Raw genomic sequence first — 11,229 nt, 5'->3', positions numbered from 1 at the left:
TCTTATTATGTCACTAACACTTCCCTAATGTAACTTCACAGCAGTGGTAACTTAACCAATCTTTTCACAATGAGATATAACATTACTTGTTTCATGATTGATATTTAAACTAAATTGGTTCCATATTATAATATAAAAGAGAAGCAATAAAGTCAAATCTTTAATAAGAAAACCTTATTAAAAAATTGGACATTCCCTCATATTTCCCAGGTCTGTTTTTCTTTTTTTTAACCCTCTAATGCTGAATACATGCGCCTTTATGCCCAATTCAAACTTAGGGGGCCGTTGATAGTCTTATGGTAAAATAGATGTCAGTATTAAATAATTGAAAAACCAATGTTTAAAAAAGTTTATTTCATTAAATAATTATACGCATTTCATTTGCTTTATAAATAGTCATAGGGAATGATTTAGGGCTTTAGAGAAATTTAATTTAAAGTTGCTTTTGTGTATTGTGTTTTCTTGAAGTCAAAAGTATTACAGCTAGATTACCGTTTAAGTTCTAGAATATATATATCATTATGCAGAAAATAAAAAATTTTTACTAGTATTACGAGAATACGCATTAAAATAATTCCAAATAGTGTTTCACTAATAGCTTGTCAAAAAAAAGCTATAAAAATTCACACTTAATTATTTCATGTTTTTCGCTTGCATTAGTGAAACATTCTAAACTTGAAATCATTTCTTTTTAGCACTTACCATGAAGTAGGACTAACAGCATTTAGATCAAAATTAGAGACAGTGTATTTTTTATATCCAGGCGATGGGATTGAAATTTTTCTAATTTTCTCTTTACCGCTTGTATCACTTTTAGTTTCTTGAACCAACGAGCTTTTTAGGTCCAATACTGGTTTCTTGCTATTGGAATCTGTTTTATCATTTACCATCGGCAATGAAGCAGCCTTACTCATTTCAGATTTTTCATTTCCAAATAAACCAGTATAGAACCATTTCTTTGCGTTGTTACCCGAAGGTGATTCATCAAATGGTATGCCAGCAGTGCGATTCCCTTTGCGGACTATGTAAGGTGAGCCTTGAGGAGTAGAAGTAGGTGTATTTTCTGCCGAAGGAGTAGCGCTATTTGATGTAAAATTGGATGGCAAAGTCAACTGAAGCTGTTGGGGCAATGCACCCGGTTTAAGCAGTTTCTCAGATTCTCTCAGTGCAACTTCCTTTAGGAAATCAGAGCTAGTTTGCTTAGGTGCTGATAGACTTAGAGGTTTTTTATCAGTTAATGATGGTGCTGAAACAGAAAAATATATATAATTCAATATAACTTTAGTGATATTTTACCGTTTCCGCTTTAATTAGGTTTGAAATGACAGTTAACACCAGAAACTTGTTAGAGGAGTATAACAATTTTTCACTTAATTTCTTTCAAACCTGCATTTATCACCAAAGTTCTGGCAAAGACATTTCTAATTACACTATATCAAGCAATTGTGCTACTACGTAACTGCTAACCCTTTAAGGTATTTGCATAGATTTCGTAATAAGTTACTTTAAACCAAAATCATACATCATTACCAGAAATTTCAGGTAGATTTAAATGGCAAAAATATTATATATGAACTTCTAAAATTTTTGTACATCATAAAATAAGCTCTCATTGGTGAACCTTTTATTTCAAGTCCACGCAAACTGAGTTTAAAGAAGTGCAGAAACAATGTTTACCTGAGCGACTCGTCTTCAATGTAGTAGCTGTATTGTTCTTAGTACTGATAATTGGTTCAGGACTCATCTTGGTCTCAAATTCTGGTACAAAACCCGATTCAACTTCAGGAGGAGAGGCGGCGTACTCTTCGAAATCAGTTTTAATATTCAGTTTGTCAATAGGAACTCTCATCCACGATGGTAAACCATAATATCGAGACCAAATTGGTTTACTATCAGCTCCAGAAAATGATTCTGGGGCAGAGGTCGGGACCTGACAAGACTCACTTCCAGTAGTAGGCATTTTATTTGATGAATCCAGCTTATTATCTAAAAATTAAACACACTTAAAATTGGTATATAATATACATACATGGATTTAATCTGAAAAGCCACAAGCTCCAAGAATAAATATAGGTGCTTATCAATAGTACTCAATGCTATTGCCCCATCCATGAAAAAATACATATCAGTGTTTAATACTTTTTGTGTGTTAACCAAAACACAGTGCGGAGATTTCACTATTTAGAAACTAAAATTAATCAAATTCCCCTATTTTTGTAAAAATTCTAAGCAAAAACAATAAAATGTTAAATAAAACTAAAAATTCCCAAGTGCCCCCTTACTTTATAATTTATATTTGGATGATATATGTAGAGCCCCAAAATAGGTGCAGCCAATTGTTCCTTTTGAAATTTGTAGTTAGCAGTAGTTCAGAGTTAGAGGTTAGAAGGGCACATACCAGAAAGTTTGAAAACCACTGGCCTAATGCAAATAAAAAAAATCACAAAAAAGTTCAAGAGAGAAGATTTATAAAATACCATTTCCTACTTTAAAAATAACCTTTGGCTGATGGTAAGAAAAATTTCACTAGCAGAAAGAGTTATCTTAGCTAGAAGGACTGCAAAAAAATTAGTTACAAATGGAATTTTGTCTTTATAGTAACAACGAAATAGAAATATACAAAAATTTAGACTAGGCGCCTATACTGTAGGTTTAACGGAAAAGCATTAAAGAGAAGAGACACAACCCCTGGTCCTAAATTGCTCTACCACATAGGAGTCTAGCCTCAGTTTCTGTCAATAACTCTTTGGTTATTATCGATAAAGATGTAAATAAATGAAACAGAAATTATCAGTACTTCATAAACATCAGCTACCATGCGCAGGAAGACTATTTTGCTGTCTAGTGAGGGTAGATGAAAAAATTGCCAGCTGGCATACTCAGGTAGTTAGGAGTAGAGGTTATAACTTGCATCTGCGTTAGAAGAAACAGACAATAATAATTTCGGTTCATTGATTTCCGAAAGACAAAATTCCAATTTGGACTTGTTTATTTTTTATTGCCTCACTAACTGTCAAAGTTTTTCACGGTCTAATTTTACTTTAATGAATTTTCTAAAAGTGTTGTGCATAATTAGCACAGAAACCCTTATCCCTGATTGCATCGGTTTCCGTCACAAATTAAAAATTTTAAAATTATTTAAAGCAGTGGTATTTTTATTAAGCCATTTTCAGATCAAGTCTTGTAGTTGTAACTGTAACAGGCTTAATTTTTCAACCCCATATTAAACAGGACAAAAAATTAAATGAAATCTACATAATTCAAAATTTAATTTTTCAACAATGAGGTATGAATTTTTGTATGGTGTGAAGGAGACCAAAAAAGAAATGAAGTTCAACTAAAAATTGGTGCAAAAGCATAGTATTGGTGTAAAGATACTTATGCAAAAGTACATACGTAATACATTTCAAAGGTGTGTGTATAAACTGTAGCGGCACTAATAAACCTGAGGAGTCGTTTCTCAGGGCTACTAAGTTAACGTAAACAAAGTTACTAGGGCCGACGACTACAGTTGCGTCATCCACAATTCGATAACAGCCTCGGCTTTACCGATACCAAACCCAAGACTTGGCCACATCCAAACAGAAATCAGTTAATCCTAAATAAATCTTACCTTTTAATGATATAATTATCCTAGTGACTCTCCGTAGTTAATTAAATGAACTTAAGTAAGTTAAATGTTTCCTTAGTTTAGAAACCGACGCGGTTTTTCTATTAAATATCTTTAACACCATCGTCGTAAAAATAAAGTCGATGCCTAGTCTATTATTCTACCCAACTACACCGTACTTCAAACAAGCACACTTGACGCAGTCTCTATTTTGAGAAAAAAGCCCTTTTTTTTTTTTTTTTTTGAGATACACACACATCGGTGTCGACCCGAGGCCTTAGACACCAGCACACACACAATAACTGATTAATCAGGGCGAGATATGTGTAACGGCCACGCCAACGGGGGGATACGTGGGGACAGGGGTGGGGACACCCTTGGCGGAAGTATTCCGACCACCCGTTAGGGGATTGGTGGTCGTCCTCACACGGCCATCCACAAACTCTGCCTCCCGGACGCCTGGGATTACAGGAGTGAGCCACTACTCCCGGCGAGAAAAAAGCCCTGGTTAGAAAAAAAATGACCCCGTTGTCATGTAGCACGGCCAATAGCTGCAGATTCCCACTTCGGCTGGTAAAATTGTACTAGAGAGAAAATAATTGTAAATACTTGTCACAGTAGACGAAGTTTTGTATTTACACTACCCGCCATCTCTAGATTAGTTACTGGAACAATATTTAACAGACGACTATGTTTCTAAAATCCCGCTATAGGCGCTTAAATAAAACATCTTCAAGGAAATCGCCAAGAAGTAATCCGAGAGCCAGGACCTGCAAGTTACTGCTTGTTGAAACACGGACTTTTAATCAAAGTCCGTAGTTCAAATAATGGAATTTTTTTCACCTGTAAACAGAACGTTGCGTCGTCTTTTTGCTAAGCCTTAATATATTAAAAAAGTAACCTGGTTAAAAGGAAACACTTGTTGCATTCCTTACAGGTGAAAAGTTTCACTTATTTCAACAAGCACTATATAAACAGTCACTTTCAGGTCCTGGTTCTCGGATATATTACTTTTGGTCGATTTCCTTGCAGATGTTTTATTTAAGCATAGACAGTATATATCATTAGGGATATATACTGTCTATGATTTAAGCGTCTTTTAGCGCTACCTTTGTTAATAGACGCTCGCATATTGTCTATTTCAACTTGTTGAAAAAGGAAAAAGCCACACGTCCTTCTTGATTTTGGGGTGCAAAAGACGGTTCCACACAATTTCGCACACGCTACCTAAAATAAAAATGTGCTCTTTACGCTAAAAAATATAGTTTCAGCAACTCATGAAAATTACGCCAACGCAAACTACTACATCACTCCACATGTCCGTTGGAACTAAACGTCGGGGAGATGCGTAGACGTCCGCGTTTCGTAAGTTGCTGAAACTGTTTAATATCAACTTATCAAGAAGAGCTTGGAACTTTTCAATGAGATCATTATCTAACTTCGATCGAGAGATAAATGGCAATTTTTAAAATATTTTCCTCGATCACGTAATGTGATACGAGAGCGTCTAAGCGTATAGGCTTTGTGCGTAGTTTAAATTTTGGTCATAATTACAGCCGTCTACCGACCGAGTTTTAAATTGAATATATTAATTTATTAAAGCTGTCTGCTCGTTAAAAATTATCTCTGTGCAACAGCTGAAAGTTCAACCGAAAAACCTAGAAATTCAAAAGTTGTCTGCTACTTCTTCACATATTTAGTTATTTATTTATTTATTTATTTATTGAACAGTAAACATCTGTGAAACCGTTGGCGGTTATTAAGGCAGATGGCGCTATATTTCCTAAGCACGAAGCCTATATTAGGAATTCGCCATAATTAGCCTTTTCAGTTTATGTAGGAATGATAGGACCAGAGCAGACTCTTTGAGTTTTACAATAGCAAATTATCCACTTTAGTTAATAAAAATCTAGCAATTTATGAACTTCTCACTGTGGTCACCACGTGGCTCTATGTAAACTGAAATGTAATTATTTTGACGCACCCATCTTCACCTCGCATGTGAAAAGGCCAAGTCCGCAAACGCAAACACCACGGTTCAAATTAATTCAATCGTCCATGGTTTTATCATTTTATCATGGTTTTATAAAAACTTCATTAGCTGCGGTTAAGGTACATCCGTGGTGCGTTATTAATGACGAGTTCCGTTGCGTAAATTGTGTTTAGTTATTAGTTATGGAGAATTCGAGTCCGAATTCAACCAAAGCCATTGCAACTTCTCCCGGTAAATTTTTATTGTACCTCATATTAATTTCTTAATTTTTAACAAGCAAGGCTTCGGAAAGCTCGAGCTTAGGCTTGGCCTGTAAGTTCGACTGCTTGATAAATTTCGTCTGCTTTCACACGTAAAGAAATGTGATTTCTGATTTTTCAGTAAAGAGCTCAAGCGCGTCAATAAAATTTTTGGAGAAACTAATAATATAAATATTATATTATCATTATTAAAATAGCAATATTGGCTGAAAAAGAATTGGTTTATCACTGGTCAAAACCGTGGTTAATAAATTTTAAACTACAAGCAACCAGATTTATCCTTACAAACTTCTGAAAGTTTAATGCTATTTGATTATATCTAATGTAGACAATATTTGTGTCAGATTCTAAACTTCAACCCCATGAGTCTGTAACTTACACATATTTTATTTCTGAAGTAATTCTGTGGTGCTAATGAATCAGGTCAACAATGTTCCCAAGGCTATGATTTGGCTTTATGGAAACTCACCTCAAACTGAAAATAGGGCGGAAAAGGTTTTAATAGTGTGGGGATATTTATAATTGCAGCATGCTCTTGTGGAAATTGGTCGAACATACAGTTTGTTCCTACTAAAGATTAATGTCTGTCACTATAATGAGTCGTCTAGCACAAGACCATTTATTTTTTATCCATAGGATTTGTACCTATTGATCTTTGACCTTAAATCTTTTTTTTCTTTCACATCACATTCTACTTTTGAACCAAAATTTTACGGAAAATGGTTAAGTAGTTGTAGTAGTATAGTATTACCAACAGAAGTGCCTTTGACAAGTTATTATGATGACAATAAATTTGAAATCTCATTGAGCATTCCCTAAAACTTCTTCCAACGTCGTTGAACCACATTCCTGTCACATTTTTCCTTTACCCCTTTCTTGTTTTGGGTAAACTAGACCATGATGCCCTTGAATCTTTTGAACATGGGGAGAATGACTTTAATTTTAAGATTAGTTTATATAAATACCGTGGTTTTATTGTAACTTCTAGGAAAATTATTCACAATTTTAATTCAAATTTTGTATGTACTAAACATTTAAATTATATTTTTTACTTATTTCATTTAAGAATTTTGATATTTTTAATTTGTGATTTGATCATTTCTTTTAAGAATCCAATTTAACTGATGAAGCAATTCTGGCTCAAGAGAAGCAAATTGAAAAAGAGGTAGGGTAAAATTTTATTTTAGAAATTTGAAGAATTAAGTATGGTCATTTTCAAAAAAAATCTCAAATTAGTAATTAGATATTAAAAACCATTCACAAATACTTGTGTTCCAAGCCACATTGTGAATTTGGGGCCCCTAAAAATCAAGGGGTAAAATCACCCTGGTTCACAATCAGCCTTTTCACGGAAAAGAACCCATTGGACAAAACTTACAATCTAAATACACCTTGGGCTAATTTCTGAAAAATATATTACACAAAAATAGATAGGAGAATTATTAATAGCATTTTGACATATCTGCGTACACACATTAGTGTTCTAGTAGAAAGATCTTTCATTTCCTCAAAGGGGTTTTTATTGTTAATGGTTAAATTATGTTTCAGATTGCTGAAGCGACACCTCTAATTGGAAATACCTGTTCTTTGGAGCAGCTAATTAATGAATACTCAAATGAAGACATAGTTTATCAACAAAAACTTCAAGTAATTTTAAAAATTTGTTTTAAAGAGTGAGCTATGCGATCAATAATAGTTAAATTTTTTTGTAAGGTTGGAATTTTGTTTCTCTTTTGTATCCATTACGATAAGTGATAAAATCATTTTGTAAAGAAATTTATTATGACTGTATATGTTTTAATTCGATATAATGTTTGATTATGGTTTCATTTGTAGTAATTAGATCTTACTAAGGGTGTGCAAAATATTTGGTTACAACAAATTCACTTGAATACCTAATCGAATATTTGATTCGTCAATTGCAATAGAATTTGAAAATGTTCACAAAAATAGTCGCGTATATTCAAAATATTTGGTATTTCAAAAATTGGGCAAAACTGGTTGAATTACTTAGTGGTTTTTTTTTGTGGTTGAGTTTCCAGTGGCGTGGCCAAAGATATTTGTACTCAAAATGTTATATGATAATTTTTATTCAATGTTTGGCGTTTTAAATAATCGATTTGGTATTTTACATGTCTACAAAAATGCATTTGAAATATTGTCATAGAATTTACACAGCTTTAGATTTTCTTGGTAGCTTCCACTTACGTTAAATAAGCTATTATGACTCTAAAAGTGTTGTAAATTTTATTTGCTTTCCCTTTTTATTTTTATTTGTTTTTTTTTGTAATTAAGAGCAAAAAGATTTTAGATATTTTTGAAAACTTACTTTTGTAATTTTACATTTTATTTTTAGGATTTGTTAAGAAAGTACAAATCACTACGAAGAACTCGCCCAGATGGAAATTGTTTTTTCAGAGCAGTCAGTTTTGCTTATTTTGAAATACTACTGTCAAACAAAGACGAACTTGATAGGTAACTATAAAAACTGTACAGTTAATGCTTGAACTAATAGTATTTTTTTAGGTTTTATACTTTGGCAGAAAAAAGCAAAGATGAACTTGTGGAGTTAGGATTCCCAAAATTCACAATTGAAGATTTTCATGATACGGTAATTTAAATTTTTCTTTGTTGTTTCTGAATGATTCGAATGTGTTTTGCCCAAAATATTAAAAAATATATGAAGAGAAATAACCGAATTTAAGTCTCAATTCTTTTTTGTGCTTAAAATTAAAAGAAGACAACAAAATTCTTATTAGCAACAAACGCAGCATCCCATACCTATCAAATGTCATGCATTTTCTTGTGTACATTCTTCATTGGTTAGACGCTTAAGTGCCGGCAGGTGTCAGAAGGGATAAATTTGGAAATGATCTTCCCCCTTTCCGTAAAATGTTCAGCATAAAGGTTCGTCCAATGATATTTGTACACAACACTGCGTTAGCGTGTTTAAAGGCTATCTGCGTGCTCCTGGTGTTTGTTACTCCTGGCTTACAGTAACAAATTATTTTTCTTTTAATGGATTGAACAGTGCTTGAAATGGACTTTTTCACGAATAGGAATGTGTTTCTTTTCAAAGCTTCCGATTATTCTGAAAAACGCTAGCTGTGCAATAAAAAATAATCTTTACGAACCAGAAAACCTTTACTAAACGGAACAGTGTTCCGGTTAATTTCGAGCGCTGGGATTGAATGATACAAATGTTTAATAAATGGAATCTTTGAAGAAATACAAAACCCTCACTATTATACTAGTAATTTTTGAAGATGTTTACCCAATTTTTTAATTGCACCAGGAACGCATAGAAGTAACTAAGACCTATGAAAATATTTAAGGTTGCCAAAATGAAGAGTTATACTTCTCAAACTCAGAATTGACTGGTGCCCCTTACATTTTCACATAGTCGCAGAAAATAATAATGCTTCGGTCATCGAATTCAAATTAAAAAATTATCTTACCATTTTTAGATTTGTGAATTGAACAGGGGAAAATTATGCAACTTTTATATTGTCTATTTTGATAAGTATAAGATCATAGCCGCAGATACAATGTTATCATACATAGTTCTTACTTACTTCTATGTGTTCTTGATTGCACAAAGTAATTTTGGTATTAACACAAAAAGTTAAATTATGTAAACCAAGAAACCCTAAAATTTACTTTTATTTCGGTTCAATTTCCAGTAATATTTATTATTATTCCAACTTTTGACACCCAAAGATTCAATATTTTAATATTTTTCTTTCAGTTTATGGAAGTATTAGGAAAAATCAAAAACACAATTGATTTAAAGGAATTACTAGAAGTCTTCAATGAACAGAGCTTTTCAGATTACATTGTAGTTTACATGAGGTAATTTTCTAATTGTATCTGATTTTATTAACAGTAGATACGAGTATAATTTTTTTTTTGAAAATGAGACCCAACAGTATAGTGATTCAAAAAGCAATGTGAATGGAATAGGGCTTAAAAAACGTTTCGAAATAGGTCTTTCAAATAGCTTTCAAACTGGCCAGTAGGAAAAAACGCCTTATTTTTATAAAAAATTTGAGCAAGTTGGCTTAGTGGTGCTGCTAGTATCGGAGGTGTTGTATAAAATGATAAAAAATTGTCATGAAAACCAATTAGGTTAATTTTAGTATTAACTAAATTAGTTTACAAATGCAATGTACAACAGTCGAGAGTGGCTGGTTCCGTAGCCGCACTTTGTAAGTATGAGTTTGAATTTAAGGTCAATAAAGGGGTACCAAGCATTTTTGAATCACAACAACTTTACTGTTAACTTGTGGGAAATTTTAGATTTCAATCTAGTTAGTTTTTATATTTTTTTTTTAATTACCAATTTGGAAAAGTCATTTGTAAAATGTTCATATGAATATTGCTACCAATTATTTGATATTTTTCTGAAAATCTGATAATTGAAATAGTAATTATAGAACGTTTATTGTGGGTCAGAGTTTCTGAAGAGGGCACGGTTTTAAAACTTAGCTTTAAAATTTATTGTAAAACCACTGCTTTATATTTTTATATTATTATTATTATAATAAATATGCATTAGACTGAGCTCAAAATGAATGTCTTGACATGGATAAAAAAATAAAGAGTTGTACAATTATTAATGCAACACAATGATGCCCGCCACCATTCTTCCACTAGCTGTCGTCATTGTGTTCCAATAAATCAGTACTACTACTGAATTTTTCTCTGTAATTAAGATATGTTAATTTTGAGGTGGTCATGTTACAATCTCATTATTCCTTTATTAGTTCACTGTAATTTCGCTTGTTGTTTTTCAGATTGTTAACTTCAGGGTACCTTCAGAAAGAAGAACAATTTTTCATGAGCTTTATCGAAGGCGAAAGAACCATTAAAGAATTTTGCCACCAAGAGGTGGAGCCTATGTACCGAGAAAGTGATCACATTCACATAATTGCCTTGACTCTTAGTCTTGGAATTGGTGTTAGAGTACAGTATATGGATAGAGGAGAAGGTGGTACGGTGAATGCTCATAGCTTTCCCGAAGACAAACCACCAATAGTCCATTTGCTATACCGACCTGGACATTATGATATTTTATATTAGTGTGATTGTACAAACGTCGACTTTAAAGCTTCACCTAAAAAGTATTTATTGTCAACCTACAAAAACCATAAATTGGCAGTTTCACTATTTTTACGTTATATAAATAAAATAACCATTTGCTTTTCTTATTTTTCATTTACTTTGCCTGCCTTTCAGCATACCAGCAATGAGATGCATTAAACTATGCATTTCACGGTTATGGTTCAATATTTTAATGCTGAAGACACACTTTAGTATTTACACTGAAAATGAAGGTGCATCATTACTTGTAATGTGAGTTCAAG

At 32.8% G+C, this 11,229-nt stretch overlaps 2 protein-coding genes across 4 annotated transcripts; one reads left to right on the top strand and one right to left on the bottom strand.

Annotated features, from left to right (window-relative positions):
- Positions 1-335: 335 nt before the first annotated feature.
- LOC149933959 (uncharacterized) lies at positions 336-4,235 on the bottom strand. 3 transcript variants are annotated; one of them, XM_090154139.1, is made up of 5 exons: positions 4,096-4,235; positions 3,614-3,816; positions 2,283-2,421; positions 1,678-1,986; positions 336-1,246 (listed from the first exon to the last, which is right to left on the bottom strand). In XM_090154139.1, the coding sequence occupies exons 4-5, from the start codon at positions 1,958-1,960 to the stop codon at positions 699-701; spliced, it is 831 nt and encodes a 276-aa protein (XP_090010265.1). In that variant the 5' UTR covers positions 1,961-1,986; positions 2,283-2,421; positions 3,614-3,816; positions 4,096-4,235; the 3' UTR covers positions 336-698. The 3 variants fall into 3 exon arrangements, with proteins under 3 accessions (XP_090010265.1, XP_090010263.1, XP_090010264.1); XM_090154137.1 differs by lacking the exon at positions 2,283-2,421 and having other exon boundaries at positions 4,096-4,234; XM_090154138.1 differs by lacking the exons at positions 2,283-2,421; positions 4,096-4,235 and having other exon boundaries at positions 3,614-3,827.
- A 1,418-nt stretch (positions 4,236-5,653) lies between these two features.
- LOC149933958 (ubiquitin thioesterase OTUB1) lies at positions 5,654-11,070 on the top strand. Its single transcript, XM_090180829.1, has 7 exons — positions 5,654-5,834; positions 6,973-7,028; positions 7,412-7,510; positions 8,220-8,338; positions 8,390-8,474; positions 9,612-9,715; positions 10,660-11,070. The coding sequence occupies exons 1-7, from the start codon at positions 5,786-5,788 to the stop codon at positions 10,943-10,945; spliced, it is 798 nt and encodes a 265-aa protein (XP_090036955.1). The 5' UTR covers positions 5,654-5,785; the 3' UTR covers positions 10,946-11,070.
- Positions 11,071-11,229: the final 159 nt, after the last annotated feature.

The sequence above is a fragment of the Leiobunum rupestre genome, chromosome 7 (genome assembly GCF_980474605.1).
Source record: "Leiobunum rupestre chromosome 7, qqLeiRupe1.1.hap1, whole genome shotgun sequence".
Taxonomy (NCBI): Eukaryota; Metazoa; Arthropoda; class Arachnida; order Opiliones; family Sclerosomatidae; genus Leiobunum; species Leiobunum rupestre.
Note: the sequence above shows the minus strand (reverse complement) of the source record. Positions and strands in the feature narration are given on the sequence as shown.

Excerpts from the sequence above, each read along its gene's own strand:
- LOC149933959 (XM_090154139.1), bottom strand. The coding sequence starts at position 1,960 with ATGCCTACTACTGGAAGTGAGTCTTGTCAGGTCCCGACCTCTGCCCCA. Across the intron at positions 1,247-1,677 it reads ATTGAAGACGAGTCGCTCAG|CACCATCATTAACTGATAAA; the intron begins GTAAACATTGTT and ends TTTCTGTTTCAG.
- LOC149933958 (XM_090180829.1), top strand. The coding sequence starts at position 5,786 with ATGGAGAATTCGAGTCCGAATTCAACCAAAGCCATTGCAACTTCTCCC. Across the intron at positions 5,835-6,972 it reads AGCCATTGCAACTTCTCCCG|AATCCAATTTAACTGATGAA; the intron begins GTAAATTTTTAT and ends ATTTCTTTTAAG. Across the intron at positions 8,339-8,389 it reads AACAAAGACGAACTTGATAG|GTTTTATACTTTGGCAGAAA; the intron begins GTAACTATAAAA and ends GTATTTTTTTAG.